The sequence below is a fragment of the Harpia harpyja genome, chromosome Z (genome assembly GCF_026419915.1).
Source record: "Harpia harpyja isolate bHarHar1 chromosome Z, bHarHar1 primary haplotype, whole genome shotgun sequence".
Lineage (NCBI taxonomy): Eukaryota > Metazoa > Chordata > Aves > Accipitriformes > Accipitridae > Harpia > Harpia harpyja.
Window position 1 is genome coordinate 90,090,073 of NC_068969.1, and position 13,596 is coordinate 90,103,668.

General features: G+C 44.6%; 1 protein-coding gene, 1 long non-coding RNA gene and 1 other non-coding gene across 6 annotated transcripts in view; 1 reads left to right on the plus strand and 2 right to left on the minus strand.

Moving 5' to 3' along the window:
* AGGF1 (angiogenic factor with G-patch and FHA domains 1) overlaps positions 1-1,600 on the plus strand; it is a 24,451-nt gene extending 22,851 nt beyond the window's left edge. For both annotated transcript variants that reach the window (XM_052777081.1, XM_052777080.1), the window contains exon 14: positions 474-1,600. In XM_052777081.1, the coding sequence (XP_052633041.1) occupies positions 474-674 (201 nt within the window). In that variant the 3' untranslated portion in view covers positions 675-1,600. The remainder of the gene's footprint in view (positions 1-473) is intronic.
* LOC128136834 (uncharacterized) overlaps positions 1-5,967 on the minus strand; it is a 7,433-nt gene extending 1,466 nt beyond the window's left edge. The window contains exons 1-4 of one of the 3 annotated variants that reach the window (XR_008233490.1): positions 5,844-5,967; positions 5,138-5,631; positions 3,260-4,360; positions 2,650-3,161 (exon numbers count right to left, since the gene is read on the minus strand). This is a non-coding gene — a long non-coding RNA (uncharacterized LOC128136834). Of the gene's footprint in view, positions 1-2,649; positions 3,162-3,259; positions 4,361-5,137; positions 5,632-5,843 lie in introns of those variants that run through there. The other 2 variants (XR_008233489.1, XR_008233491.1) reach the window with 2 other exon arrangements.
* On the minus strand, positions 4,592-4,720 carry LOC128137932 (small nucleolar RNA SNORA47). The gene has a single exon (XR_008233918.1). It is a non-coding gene; the product is annotated as a small nucleolar RNA SNORA47 (small nucleolar RNA).
* Positions 5,968-13,596: the final 7,629 nt, after the last annotated feature.

The following is a 13,596-nucleotide window of genomic DNA, read 5'->3' on the forward strand; positions in this document are numbered from 1 at the left end:
TGAGGCTGATGTAGCACAAAAATCAAGCTAGATGATGGCCTATGAGAGAGGAAAAGCTGGCTGAAGTCACTCTAGCCACTGAGTTCTGGGCCTCTGTGGCAGCTGTGTTAGCCCCATTTTTATCACCAGAGATGTGTTGTCTTTTGGCAGTAGTGCTGCTCAGAGCCACCCCATACCTTTTGCTGTCAAACTACACAGCACAGGGATCATACGCTCTTCACTCAGTGAGGAGTACTTCACAGTAATGTTAGTGGCTTTTGACATCATTCAGCACTCTAGATCATAGTTCTAGAGGTGGTGATTTGACCCATCATTTTAACAGTACTTTAAATGTCTGTGTATGATCTAGGTATCCTAGAGTCTTAAAGAGAAGCACTTGGGGAAGGGGGGGTGGAACTAGTATTATAAAGTACAATTGAAAGTAATTAGAATACCTAACTTGCAGTTACAACAGTATTTAATGTATTTGACAGATCCACCTTCAGTTACATAAAACACATGCAGGTTTGGGTACCAGTAGACCAGCCTCAGTTGAAGATGTTCAGATAATCCAGAGCAAGAATAAAAAGAACTGGGATAAAGCAAGAGAAAGGTTTGCTGAAAACTTCCAAGAACCTAAATCACAAAGGGATACGCCTAAGACTACACCTTGGATTAGAGGGACTGTAGAATAAAGTATCTGATCCCACAGCAGGGTAATTCCTGTGTGTAAATAGTTGGAAGAGAATTTATTTTTGTTCTTTTTTCTTTTGCTAAAGCAGAAGTTTGGTGATATGTAAAATAAAGTTGTGGAAAAAATTATACAAGATTAACACTATTATGTTAATTGGTTTTCTGTAGTCTTCACGCTTTTATAAAAACACATTTTTAATAAGAAATTAATGGAATATAGAAGGGGATATTAAAATTTAAGTACTTGAAAGTGATTCTCATCATGAGCAGAAGTTTCTTCAATTGTGTTTTTAACACAGTTCTTCATGGAAAGTCAAACAAAACATCTGTTTTAAATATGATACCTTTCACATTTGAACAGTGGTTTAAAAGCAAGCTGAAACAAACAGAAAAAAGAAAATCCTGTGGACCCCTACTACCAGAGTATCATATTGTCATTTCCTCTCTTGTATGTTTATTCACGTTTGCCATAAAATGCTCAGCAAGGGTACACTACTCCTGAATTCATACAGTTCAGTACTAATTACATGTCTCAGCTTACCTTAAGGGGGAAAAAACCTTTTTAAATGATTCATCAGTACTGTTCAAAAATAAATACTGTACTCCATGAAATAAACTACCAGCATTGGTGAAGAAAACAATGTTCAGAGGTGGCTTGTAGCAAAATTTTCTTCTGTGAAGAACTTGCTTGAGATTTGTTTAGTAAATCTGTATCATGCCTTTTAAAGAGGAGGTATGTTTAGAAAACTGCTGTCTGTGTGTATTATTTATTAACTTCTTGTTCTGATACATCCATTGCTGGCAATGGAGTTTATGCCAGAAAAAAACCCCAACCAACTGATTTTTGGTGGGGAAGGATTGCCAAACTAAAGCTAAAAGCTTGGTGTTTATTGATGTCCCTGAACACAATAAATAACTGTCAATTTAAGCAGTGTGCTGCTTGATACTATCTTCTGCATATGCCGACTAGGACTGCTCTTCTAAAATGAGAAAAACTTAATGCTGCTTTAGTCAAGTTAAAAGTTCCAATACTTGTGCAAGTAAAGGAAACTTGGTAGTCTCACCATCCTATTGGATCATGCAAGCAACTGTCAAGCACTCCTGAGAAAAAAACAGCACAAGTTGCTAGCTATTTATCTTAATGTATCTTTAGATGCTGCGGTAGGTTGAACCTGGCTGGATACCAGCTGCCCACCTGTCCGGGTTTCGGCTGGGATAGAGTTACTTTTCCTTCTAGTAGCTGGTATAGTGTTACGGTTTGGATAGTGTTATGGTGTGGATTTAGTATGAGAATACTGTTGGTAACACTGATGTTTTCAGTTGGTTCTAAGTAGTGTTTAAGTCAAGGATTTTTCAGCTTCTCATGCCCAGCCAGCAAGAAGGCTGGAGGGGCACAAGAAGTTGGCAGGGGACACAGCCAGGACAGCTCACCCAAACTGGCCAAAGGGGCATTCCATACCATGGGACATCATGCCCAATATATAAACGGGGGGGAGTTGGCCTGGGGGGCAGATTGCTGCGTGGGAACTAACTGGGCATTGGTTGGCGAGTGGTGAACAACTGCATTGTCCATCACTTGTTTTGTATATTCCAGTTCTTTTATTATTGTCATTATTATTTCCTTCCTTTCTGTTCTATTAAACTGTTCTTATCTCAATCCATGAGTTTTACTTTTTCTTCACGATTCTCTCCGCCATCCCACTGGGGGGGGGGGGAAGTTAGTGAGCAGCTGCATGGTGCTTAGTTGCTGGCTGGGGTTAAACCATGACACCACCAAAGCTGCTCTCACTCCCCCTCCTCAGCTGCACAGGGGAGAGAAAATACAATGAAAGGCTTGCAGGTTGAGATAAGGACAGGATGATCACTCACCAATTACTGTCATGGGCAAAACAGACTTGACTTGGGGAAACTAATTTATTACCGATCAAATTAGAGTAGGGTAATGAGAAATAAAAACCAAATCTTAAAACACCTTCCCTTCTTCCCGGGCTCAACTTTACTCCTGATTTTCTCTACCTTCTCCCCCTGAGCAGCACAGGGGGATGGGGAAAGGGGATTGCAGTCAGTTTGTCACACATTGTCTCTGCTGCTCGTTCCTCCTCAGGGGGAGGACTCCTCACACTCTTCCCCTGCTCCAGCATGGGGTCCCTCCCATGGGAGACAGACAGTTCTCCACAAACTTCTCCAACGCAAGTCCTTCCCATGGGCTGCAGTTCTTCATAAACTGCTCCAGCATGGGTCCCTTCCGTGGCCTGCAGTCCTTCAGGCACAGATTGCTCCAGTGTGGGTCCCTCACAGGTCACAAGTCCTGCCAGCAAACCTGCTCCAATGTGGACTCCTCTCTCCACGGGTCCACAGGTCCTGCCAGGAGCCTGCTCCAGCACGGGCTTCCCGTGGGGTCACAGCCTCCTTTGGGCATCAACCTGCTCCAGCGTGGGGTCCTCCACAGGCTGCAGGTGGATATCTGCTCCACCGTGGACCTCCATGGGCTGCAGGGGGCAGCCTGCCTCACCATGGTCTTTCCCACAGGCTGCAGGGGAATCTCTGCTCTGGCGCCTGGAGCACTTCTTCCCCTTCCTTCACCGACCTGGGTGTCTGCAGGGTTGTTTCTCTCACATATTCTCACTCCTCTCTTCAGCTGCAGTCATGCAGGTTTTCTTCCCCTTAAAATACGTTATCCCAGAGGCCCTACCACCGTCGCTGATGGGCTTGGCCTTGGCCAGCGGCGGGTCTGTCTTGGAGCCAGCTGGCATTGGCTCTGTCGGACATGGGGGAAGCTTCTAGCAGCTTCTCACAGAAGCCACCCGTGTAGCCTCCCTGCTACCAAAACCTTGCCATGCAAACCCAATACAGATGCATACAATATAAAGCAAAATATTCAATCTATGTTATTTAAATTATTAAAGCACACAAGTTTAACAACCTGAAGCACACCTTACTACAGCAATATAGAGTTGAAGATACAGTTGTGAGCACTCTGAATGCCTGCAGCAGTATTGCTTAATTTAATTAAAATCAGTTCACTGTTTGCCTTTGTAAGCAATTTTTCTACTGTTTTAGTGATAGTTATGAATTATTGGCTTACTTTGCTGTTGCATTCTTTTATATTGACAACTTCACGTTTTCAGAGGCTACCTATTTCTAGCTGTGAATAAAAAAATTGTTCTCTATGAAACAGCTACATATCAAGTTTTAGTTCACCAGGTATCTAAAAAGGCACTTCGGCTACTACGAGGAAAAAAAATCCACTATGCTAAAAGAAGGTTTTTGCCCTTTTTTTTTTTTCTTAAGTTGACCCCTGTGGTCTTCATAGTAAATCAAACTAAAAATCTTAATCTGAAGGGAGAGCAAGACATCTTGTACATACCTTAGTAGGAACCTTAGCTTTCCCTCCTCAATTATTCAAGTAACAGCTCTAAGAAAAGTCAATCACTGGTTTATTGTTGCCTTGGAGAAGACACTTGAAAGGATTTAACTGAGTGAAAGGGTTTAACTAAGTTTGCATTTCATAAAGTTTTTGAAGTAAGACATCATTTGCCTTCTGTGAGAGGCATGGTCTCATGCAGTCAAGCACTGACTGCTTTCAGTATTGCAGCTTCCTTTTTCAACAAACAGTTCCATCCATATAAAGGGTTGAAGCTTAGTCTCGGTTTAGCATTGGCATGACAAATCCCATTGTCTCTTGATGCTGCCTAGAATGTGGAAAAAGCGGTGCCATTAATACACACAGCACTGTTAACAAAACAACTGAAAATAAGGTCTGACTAATCCTCATCAAGCAATTGTGTGCCTTTATTGAGTAGGAAGACTTGTACTGAGCTAAACAGGGCTTTTCATCCCCTACCTTAGTGACCTCTTAGAAAGTTTTAAGTACAAATGAGTTAGGTGAAAGCCACCAATGGTGTGCAAGCCTTATGTGCAAATGCAGTACTGCCTTCCCTCATGTCAGGAGGGGAACAGGAGTTGCCATTGCACTATTATAATTTTGGAGGCTACAACCAGTAAGATACAGCATAAAGTTTAACTGTCTTACCTTCTCAGTCCTCCAACCCTCCTGTTGTCTCTTCCAACTTACGATTCTTAATATTGATCACTTAGACAAAGTTGCTTTTCTATGCATCCAAAGCCAAAAGTTCTGGCAGTTTACTGTGTGTATATATAAATATTGCTAGTGAATATATATAATCTTAAAGCTGTTGAGAATAACATTACATTCATCAGTTTATATAAACAAACTATTTTCTGTGGTCCTAATAGTGAATTTTGCAAAGCACCAACTTGCCAAACGTTTTTCTGAAACTTACACTAAGAAAAGCAGGTACATTCATATCTTCAGTGCTGAACAACACAGCAGGCAAGTAAAAACAGGGAGCGCATTCATCACTGTGTGAAAGCCACTGGATTAAACACCTACGCTAAGAGGGGCACTGAACTATTGTATACATATGAAATATTTTTACAAAACATATCATAGATTAAAGTGGAGTTTCTGTTCTAGAAAAAATAGAGCCTTTGCTGCTGCAACTGGTTGTATGAAGCGTATCTGACAGGAGCTTTCACCCAGTTGATAACAAATCCATAGCTGCAGGAAGAGACGTCAAACATAGCATCCTGTTATGAACAAGATGTATTTAAATGTGCATACCAACAGATTTTGTTCTCTCTGGACTTTTTGTAAGTGCTGCATATCTCTGTGACCACTGAATGTGGGATTTTTTTTCTCATCCAGTTGCTGCCTTACAAATGTTTTTCGTCTGTCTCTTATTTCGACCCGGCAATACCTCTCTGTTGATGAACATACCTGCGTGCCAGTTTCTGTGGCCTAGGTAGCATTGATATTGGTACAGCCCTACACTGTAGCAGGGCACCATCCGCTCTCATCCGTTTCCCGTGAGGCGTCTCGGTGTTACTTCAGCACTGCAAACAGGGCACACGCTGCCTCTTCTCCTGCTCCTCAAGCTGCTTGGTTAAGGCAGGAGGAAAAACGAGGGTTACGGCCTGGCCACTCCGCCGGCGGGGCCCTTCCTGCGCGCACACGCGGCTCTGTGCCGGGGAGGCCGGGCAGCGGGTCGGGCCCAGCAACACTTCCCCGCCGCCCCGAGCCAGCCGCCCGCCTTAGCCCCCGCTTCGGAGCCCCGGCCCCGGCCCCGCCCGCCACGGGCCACCTTTACCTCCCCACCGGGCCCGCCGCCATCTTGCTTCGTCTCGTCCCGTCCGGCCAGCGGCCGCGGCGCGGCGCGGCGCCCTCCCCGAGGCAGGAGAGCGGCCCGCCCAGCCCGGGGCCGCCGCCTAGCGGGGACCGCGCCTCGCGTTTGAGCTTGAAACTCTTTCTCCGCCTCCTCCTCCTCCTCCTCCTCCTCCTCCACCACCACCACCACCTCCACCACTTCCCCGCCTGCCTGCCGCCGCGCGGCCTTGCCGCGGGCTCAGGAGTTCCGAGAAAGGCAGAGAATTGGGATGTTCCGCGAAGGAGGTGGCAGCTGATGCGTGGTACCCTACAGCACGGGAGGAGCAGGAGGAGGAGGGAATCCATCACAGGAGGACAACATGACCAGAGGCCAGACAGCCACAAAAGGAAACGAGATCCACAGATACTAGTTTAAAAATACATCTACACGACTTTTTTGAACATTTAGGATCAGAAATGATCCCAAGAATGAATGAGTGGAGTCTCAGCAGTGACCCTGAGAAAGAAATGCCGGGAGGAGCTGGCACAACCCACCAAGGGAGCTGGCGTAGCAGTAGCCTCAGCCAGTTTGTAGGCCGGAGTGCCTCATCCCCCGAAGAGCTGACTCTTAATCTGCCATTCCCTGCCCTTCTGTTGTAAATGCCTTACAGCCCTTGCTCCTCAGCCTCCCTCTGCTCTCTCTTTGTCTTCCCTCCCTTTTCTAACCAAGGACAACGGTGGACTGGCCTTATCTTAGCAGTCTTAGGTCAAGCCAGGTTGCTACTGCAGACAGTATGCTTTGGCCAAACCTCAGCTGTTGGGCTTTGTGAGCTTAAAAACTCTGCACAGGTGGTCAGGCTAGATTTTGTAGCGCCTTGAGTTTTGCGCTAACATCTGTTCATCTTCAACATTTTCCCCCTTCAGTCCTTCACTTTCTTCCTCCTTTTTGTTTCCCCTGGCTAATTTTTTTCTTTAGTTCACCAGTTTTTGTCATTTAGCTACTTTTTACCCATGGGAAAAAAAAAATCAAAGTGCTGATTAAATAAAACTGCGATACTTGAGTTACCACCATCACACTGCTCACTGGATTTGTTTTTTCAGCCTTTTATATTCTTTATTCAGCCTGTACCACCACTGGGCAGGAATAGTCTCTACATTTTTAAGTAAGGCTTAGTGTGAATCAAAATTATAGTTGCAGTTCCTTAACTTCCTCGGCAAACCCCTAATCTTTCTGCTTGATTCTTTACCTGCACAATGGGAATAATAATACTTGTTTTCACTCCGTCTTTAGAGATATACAAAAACTGTCTAGACACAGTCCTGGGCAACCTGCTCTAGGTGGCCCTGCCTGAGCAGGGGATTGGACAAGATGACCTCCAGAGGTCCCTTCCAACCTCAACCACTCTGCAGTTCTGTGATTATCACAGAAGGTGCAGTGAAGAATTGATTGGCAGTTGGATACTACAGGGATGGAGGCCATAGACGTACTGAGGCAAGCACAAAGAAGTTTTGAACTAACGGTAGCAAGAAAACCAACAAAAAGCCCAAGGAGAGTGGGCAGTTTAAGACTTAACGGCAAGAAACAATCTGCTCTCTGGCCTACCCTTCACCAGCTATCTTTGAAGTCAGGATTCATGACCCAGAAGAGTTTAAACTGCAAGAAGAACAGCAAGCACATGATGAGTCTGAATGGTAAATATTAAACAGGAGTTTTGGAAAGTACAGAAGTGGCTATTCTTTAGTGTAAATGCCAGCCTACAGAGTGGAAAGGCTGGAACAAAATCCATCAAACCTTGCCTGAAGCAGTTGGTGTCACCATGGCAACAGGTGCCATAGGCCAACACCCTCCTCCAGCCCAGCAAGTCCAGCATTTCTCTACGCAGCATAACAGAGAAACAATAGGTTAAAAAAAAAAAGTGATACAATGCACAATGCACAAGTAAGCGGCACAGCGCTGGACCATTTCAGCTTTTTGAAACATCGTCACATGCTTTATAAAGAGCGATTCTCCCTTGTGTGACATTGTGCAAAGTCCTGGTGTTCCTGAACTTTTTCTCAGAGGCAGGTCTGGATAGGACCATCTGTCTATTTGTAGACAATTGCTCAGTGTGATGTAGGTGCACTGATCCGCCACAAAGGCAGTGGCAGGGAAAGCACCACTGAGGTGTTTCTGAGGTGTGTTTTCTGTTTGAAGATTTTTCTGAGAGATTTTCTGATCTGTGTCAACCAAGAGGTTGGGGGTTTGGGGTTGTGATTGCTGTGGGAAAGCAGAGCTTCTGGCTGGGTGGGTTATTTGACCATGAGCGGTTATTAAGCTTTCTACCAAGGAGGTCAGTGTGATGTGGAAATAATAACCAGGAAGCACTAGAGATGGGCTTCTTGTGTTTGTTCTGGTTGAGCATAAGATAATTGAGTGGACAAGGCCCCCATCCAGCTTTTTAGAGCTTGTTTAAAGCACCCTACAAGAAGGAGAGTGTAGTTGGGATGTTTTTGAAAAGTATGGGGGTTTTGCCACAGTAGTTCCGCTTTACCATATAAATGCTTCATTTTAGACATGTATCTTTATACAACAAAGACTCGACTTAGAAATTGCTCCAGGAGGAAAATCACAAGTTCTTTAAAATAGCTTTACCCACTGCGTGTCTTCAGTGTCAAATTTTGGAGGTATCTAAAGAAGGATAGCTCTTCTGGTGAATTTGCAATATTTGGGGTTTATTACAGATTGAGTTATTCTGTGTATGTTTTGACTTGATGGAGAAATACATGTGAAGGATGACCATGAGTTTCAGCTTTATCTGCTTTCCCACATGTCTGTACATGTGGCTCCCTGTAGAGACCCTGCCACTGGGCTGATGGTTGAAATCTGCACCTTGCTTCCTCAAATGCCCATTTACGTTGAATTTTGCCACAGCCAGAGTTGGATGAGAACTGAATGTGGTTTTAAGTTTGTAGTCATTCTCACTTTGGGTAGCTACTGCTTGTTCTTCCTCAGACCTTCTGCAAAAACCAAGGTTAGCTAGTTCTTCCAAGGCTCTATATTTGGAGTTATTCAAGGGATGGTGGAACACTGCAAAAATGTTTAAACAACTTTCTACAAAATGTGACGTGAGCCTTGCCTGTATCCTCACTGTCCTGTGACCTGCATTCAGGGAAGTATTTCCTTTCCCCTAGACGCTGCTGACACCTGGCTATGGTAATATTCCAATTCCCAGTACTTACCATTAAAACTAATGAACTGTTGAAGCCTAGATAAATCACTTTAGTCATTACAAATAAAGATTAAGAAGGCTTAACTGAGTGTAAGGCTCATTTTTTAAATGCTGCAGTGGATGCATTGTCAGGAGACCTTTAAGTTGAGATCTCAGTACACTTGAAGAGGCCTCCTGTAACAGCTGGCAGGATTATTAATAGCTGCCACAACTGATTTAGGTAAAGAATGTGTTTTCTTGGGGGATTTTAACTAATGAGTCATGTCATTTTGTTCAACTTAGTTTTTATTTGTTTTGCTTTGAAAGGAAAAAGTTTTTGTTATGCAGACATGGACACAGACAGTATGCCTGGGTTTGAAATCTTGAAAGAGCAGCCTACAAATTCTGGAATATAAGGGCAGGAGTCTCGGCTGGGATGTCACTGTGTCTTCAGTGAGTGCATGCTAACCTCCAGCCGCTAATGATCTAGTCCCAGATGCTCATAGGCCAGTGTTAATGAGCAGATAATGGTGTGGGTGTTGGTACGGAAGTCTACACACATATACACATGGCCTAACTCTGCAAGCTGGAGGAGAAATTAAAATGTTTGTCAGACATCCGGGGAACAACATGACCCCAAACTGAGAAATGCGTTCCTCTTTCACAGCACCATCCTCCTGCCAAACTGTGTGTGTGGCACCACAGCAATTAGCCAAGGAAAATCTTTCTATTGTCATTCATTTAGGAGCCCTGGTATGTTTGCTCACCTAAATGAATCATTTACCCCCTGCTTGTATTCAGTATTTTGGGTGACAGCTGCACTAATAGTTGGCATAATCATAGTGCCAGCCAAATTGCAGCAATATTACAGGTGTCAGGATGCTCACTTATTTTCAAAACACTGCACATTTCAGATTGTGCATTTCTCATTTGAATAATTACATAGTTTATATTCTTTTACATGCCATTAAAAATAGTCTAGAGCCTTAAAAAACATAACTCTTGACAGCTGCAGTGGCACAATTTTTTACTGGCTTCAGTTGGAGTGACTCAATCATCTGACAATTAGCAATGATTTTACAAAGCATATTTTGGAATCTACAAGGCTCATTTAGAGTAAAAAATCATTTTCTGCAAAGTGAAGATAGCAGTCTTCACTTTAGGCTTTCACAGTGGTATTTTTTCGCCAGCTACTCACCAGTTAAAGTTTCTGCTGGTTATGTAAGAATAGGACGTCATTTCATTGATGCTTGCATCTGGTTGTTTTTTTTTTTCTCTGATGGTGCCTCTTTGGGTTCAATGCAGTTACTTGGAATTCATGCTAGTATTAATAAGAAGAGATATAGGTCCCCAACCCTAGATCCTCAGAATGGGAAGTAGTAACCAAAATGTGGCTGAGCACACTGATATATCACACACAAAATCAACATGAAGAGTTATGTTGTTAGCATTGTAGTCAGGCCCCCAAGTGTTGCAGAAATGCAAGAACTACAGTTGCCTGAACATTTTTCAGAATTTCCAGCTGTTGAATGCTCAACTGCGTGATGCCAACAGTGTTTCAATGCCGTTTTCTTGCTTCATGATTTAATGTATAATTATATTCTCACGCCCTCTTTACTTCTGAAGTCCGTCTACAGCTTTTATTGTGCAGGAAGGAATGTGCTTAGTTAACAAGCAGCTGGATCAGATTTTTTCTCTTCACTTTCTCTTTCTCCACTCACAACTCCTCTTCTCATCTTCTGGCCTGCACTGAAAATCCTATGCTTTTCCTTGGACCATCCCTTCTTTTCATCATTAGGATTCCCATGCTGCCTGCACTGCACCATCTGTGCTACAGCAGTGCAGTTACAGCTAGTGCATGAACATGCAGCTGAAGAAGCTGCAGCAAGTGCTGCCAGCAGCTGAATAAAAGACTCTTTCATGATTTCAAATATAAGTACGTCAGTCACCTACTATTTTCAAGTCATAGAATCATAGTCATAGCATGGATTGGGTTGAAAGGGACTTTAAAGATCATCTAGTTCCAACCCTCCTGCCATGGGCAGGGACACCTTCCACTAGACCAGGTTGCTCAAAGCCCCATCCAACCTGGCCTTAAACACTTCCAGGGAGGGGCATCCACAACTTCTCTGGGCAACTTGTTCCAGTGTCTCACCACCCTCACAGTAAAGAATTTCTTCTTAATATCTAATCCAAATCTACCCTCTTTCAGTTTAAAACTGTTACCCCTTGTCCTATCACTACACTGCCTGATAGAGTCCCTCCCCATCTTTTGTGTAGGTGCCCTTTAAGTACTGGAAAGCCGCTATAAAGTCCCCCTGGAGCCTTCTGTTCTCTAGGCTAAACAACCTCAAGTCTCTCAGCCTCTCCTCATAGGGGAGGTGCTCCACCCCTCTGATCATCTTCATGGCCCTCCTCTGGACCAACTCGAGCAGGTCCATCTCTTTCTTATGCTGGGGGCCCCAGAGCTGAACATAGTACTCCAGGTGGGGTCTCATGAGAGCGGAGTAGAGGGGCAGAATCACTTCCCTCGACCTCCTGGCCGCGCTTCTTTTGATGCAGCCCAGGACACGATTGGTTTTCTGGCCTGCGAGCGCACATTGCTGGCTCATATTCGGCTTTTCATCCACCAACACCCCCACATCCTTCTCTGCAGGGCTAGTCTCAATCCACTCATCACCCAGCCTGTATTCATGTATGGGATTGCCCCAACCCAGGGGCTCTTCATCTTGTTGAACTTCATGAGGTCCACACAGGCCCACCTCTCAAGCCTGTCCAGGTCCCTCTGGATGGCATCCCTTCCCTCCAGAGTATCAACCACACCACTCAGCTTGGTGTATCTGCAGACTTGCTGAGGATGCATTCAATCCCACTGTCCATGTCCTCAGTAAAGATGTTAAATAAGACTGGTCCCAGTACAGACCTCTGAGGTATACCACTCATCACTGGTCTCCACCCAGACATCGAGCCATTGACCGCAACTCTTTCAGTATGACCAGCCAGCCAGTTCCTTATCCACTGAGTGGTCTACCTGTCACATCCATGCCTCTCTGTTTTAGAGACAAGGACATAGTGCGGGACAGTGTCAAATGCTTTGCACAAGTCCAGGTGGATGATGTCAGTCGCTCTTCCCTTATCCACCAATGCTGTAACCATGTCATAGGAGGCCACCAAATCTGTGAGGTGTGATTTGCCCTTAGTGAAGCTGTGTTGGCTCTCCTGTTGGTTATTCATGTATTTAAAGTCAATCAACATGCTTTAGTGCTTTGATGTCCAAAACCAATCTTTGAAGGCTCAACAGTACATGGCCAGTGTCTTACTGTGCTGTAGTATTCCAGAAGAGGTGAAAATCCAAGATCTTAACTTCTTTGGGCTGCTAAAGTTTCCATAAGGTTTTTAGCACACATGGAAGTATTTTGACCAAATTCCAACCTCGAGAATCGCAATTCAAGAATAAATTTTCCCTGCACTAAATTTTCTCTCTGCTTTTCATTGGTGCTTCTGGTCAGAAACGGTCATGCAGTAGCTATGCACTGGCATACCATTTCCTCTTTCCTGTTGGGCAGCAACACTATTAGCAGGAGTGCAAAAAGGGGAGACCCCTTTATTTCCAGCATGGCCACATCAGTGGGGATTACAATCAGAGCAATGGCACAGAGGAGTGCACCTGCATATCTCCCAGGTGCAGAAGAGATTTCTGCACTGGGCTGACATGGACTGTTACGGGGAGCTGAGGCAGAAACAGACCAAAGGCGTGCAGAGAGTCTGATCTCACCAATCTGGTGGCTTCAACACCCTTTATAATTGCAATCACAGCTGAAAATGCAGCTGCTTGTCTGGCTGATGATCAAGGGGACAAGAGACCTGGGTTTCCTTGGGTTGGAAGAATGACTTATACATCTCTGCCCTCACACTTCTGCAGAACCAAAGACCTTGGTCTCCATGTAGGAAGAGTGCTAGAAATTCTGGAAAGGCTGATTTCACCAAGTGAATGGCAGTGGTTTTCCCAATTATTTACAGCTTCATCTAAACAGCCAGCGCATTCATCTGGCCTTCAGAAACCTTTTTCTGTGCAGCCCCACCACTCACCTTGTATTGTGCCAGAAGTTGGAAGTAGTCTGGAGGACCATACAAGAATGACTAGAGGACTGGAAAACATGGTTGGGAGACTGAGCTGAAGAATTTGCTTTGTTTGTCCTAAAAAAAAAGAAGAGTGAGTAGACATGGACAAAGACTTTGGAGGCATGGTGTTGAAGAGGATGGTAACCAGTTATCTGCCACATCTGTGAGGGACAGAGCAAGTATATATAAGCCTAATATCCAGCAGAAGATGACTGGGTTTGGAAAACTTTGCCCCTTCCATGGGCCAATGTAATGAAATCTCCAGGCATAGTGCACATTTATAACACCAAGTTGGACAGCTGTCCCCAGTGGCTCCTCATCTTGTACCAGGTCCTGCCTCTAAGAAGGCAGCCAGGGTAGATCTCCTGGAGCTTTTTTCAGCCCTATTCTCCCTGCTGTTGTGTGCTGCAGGGAACACGTACAGGAGCAACCTAGCAATGTTGTTGG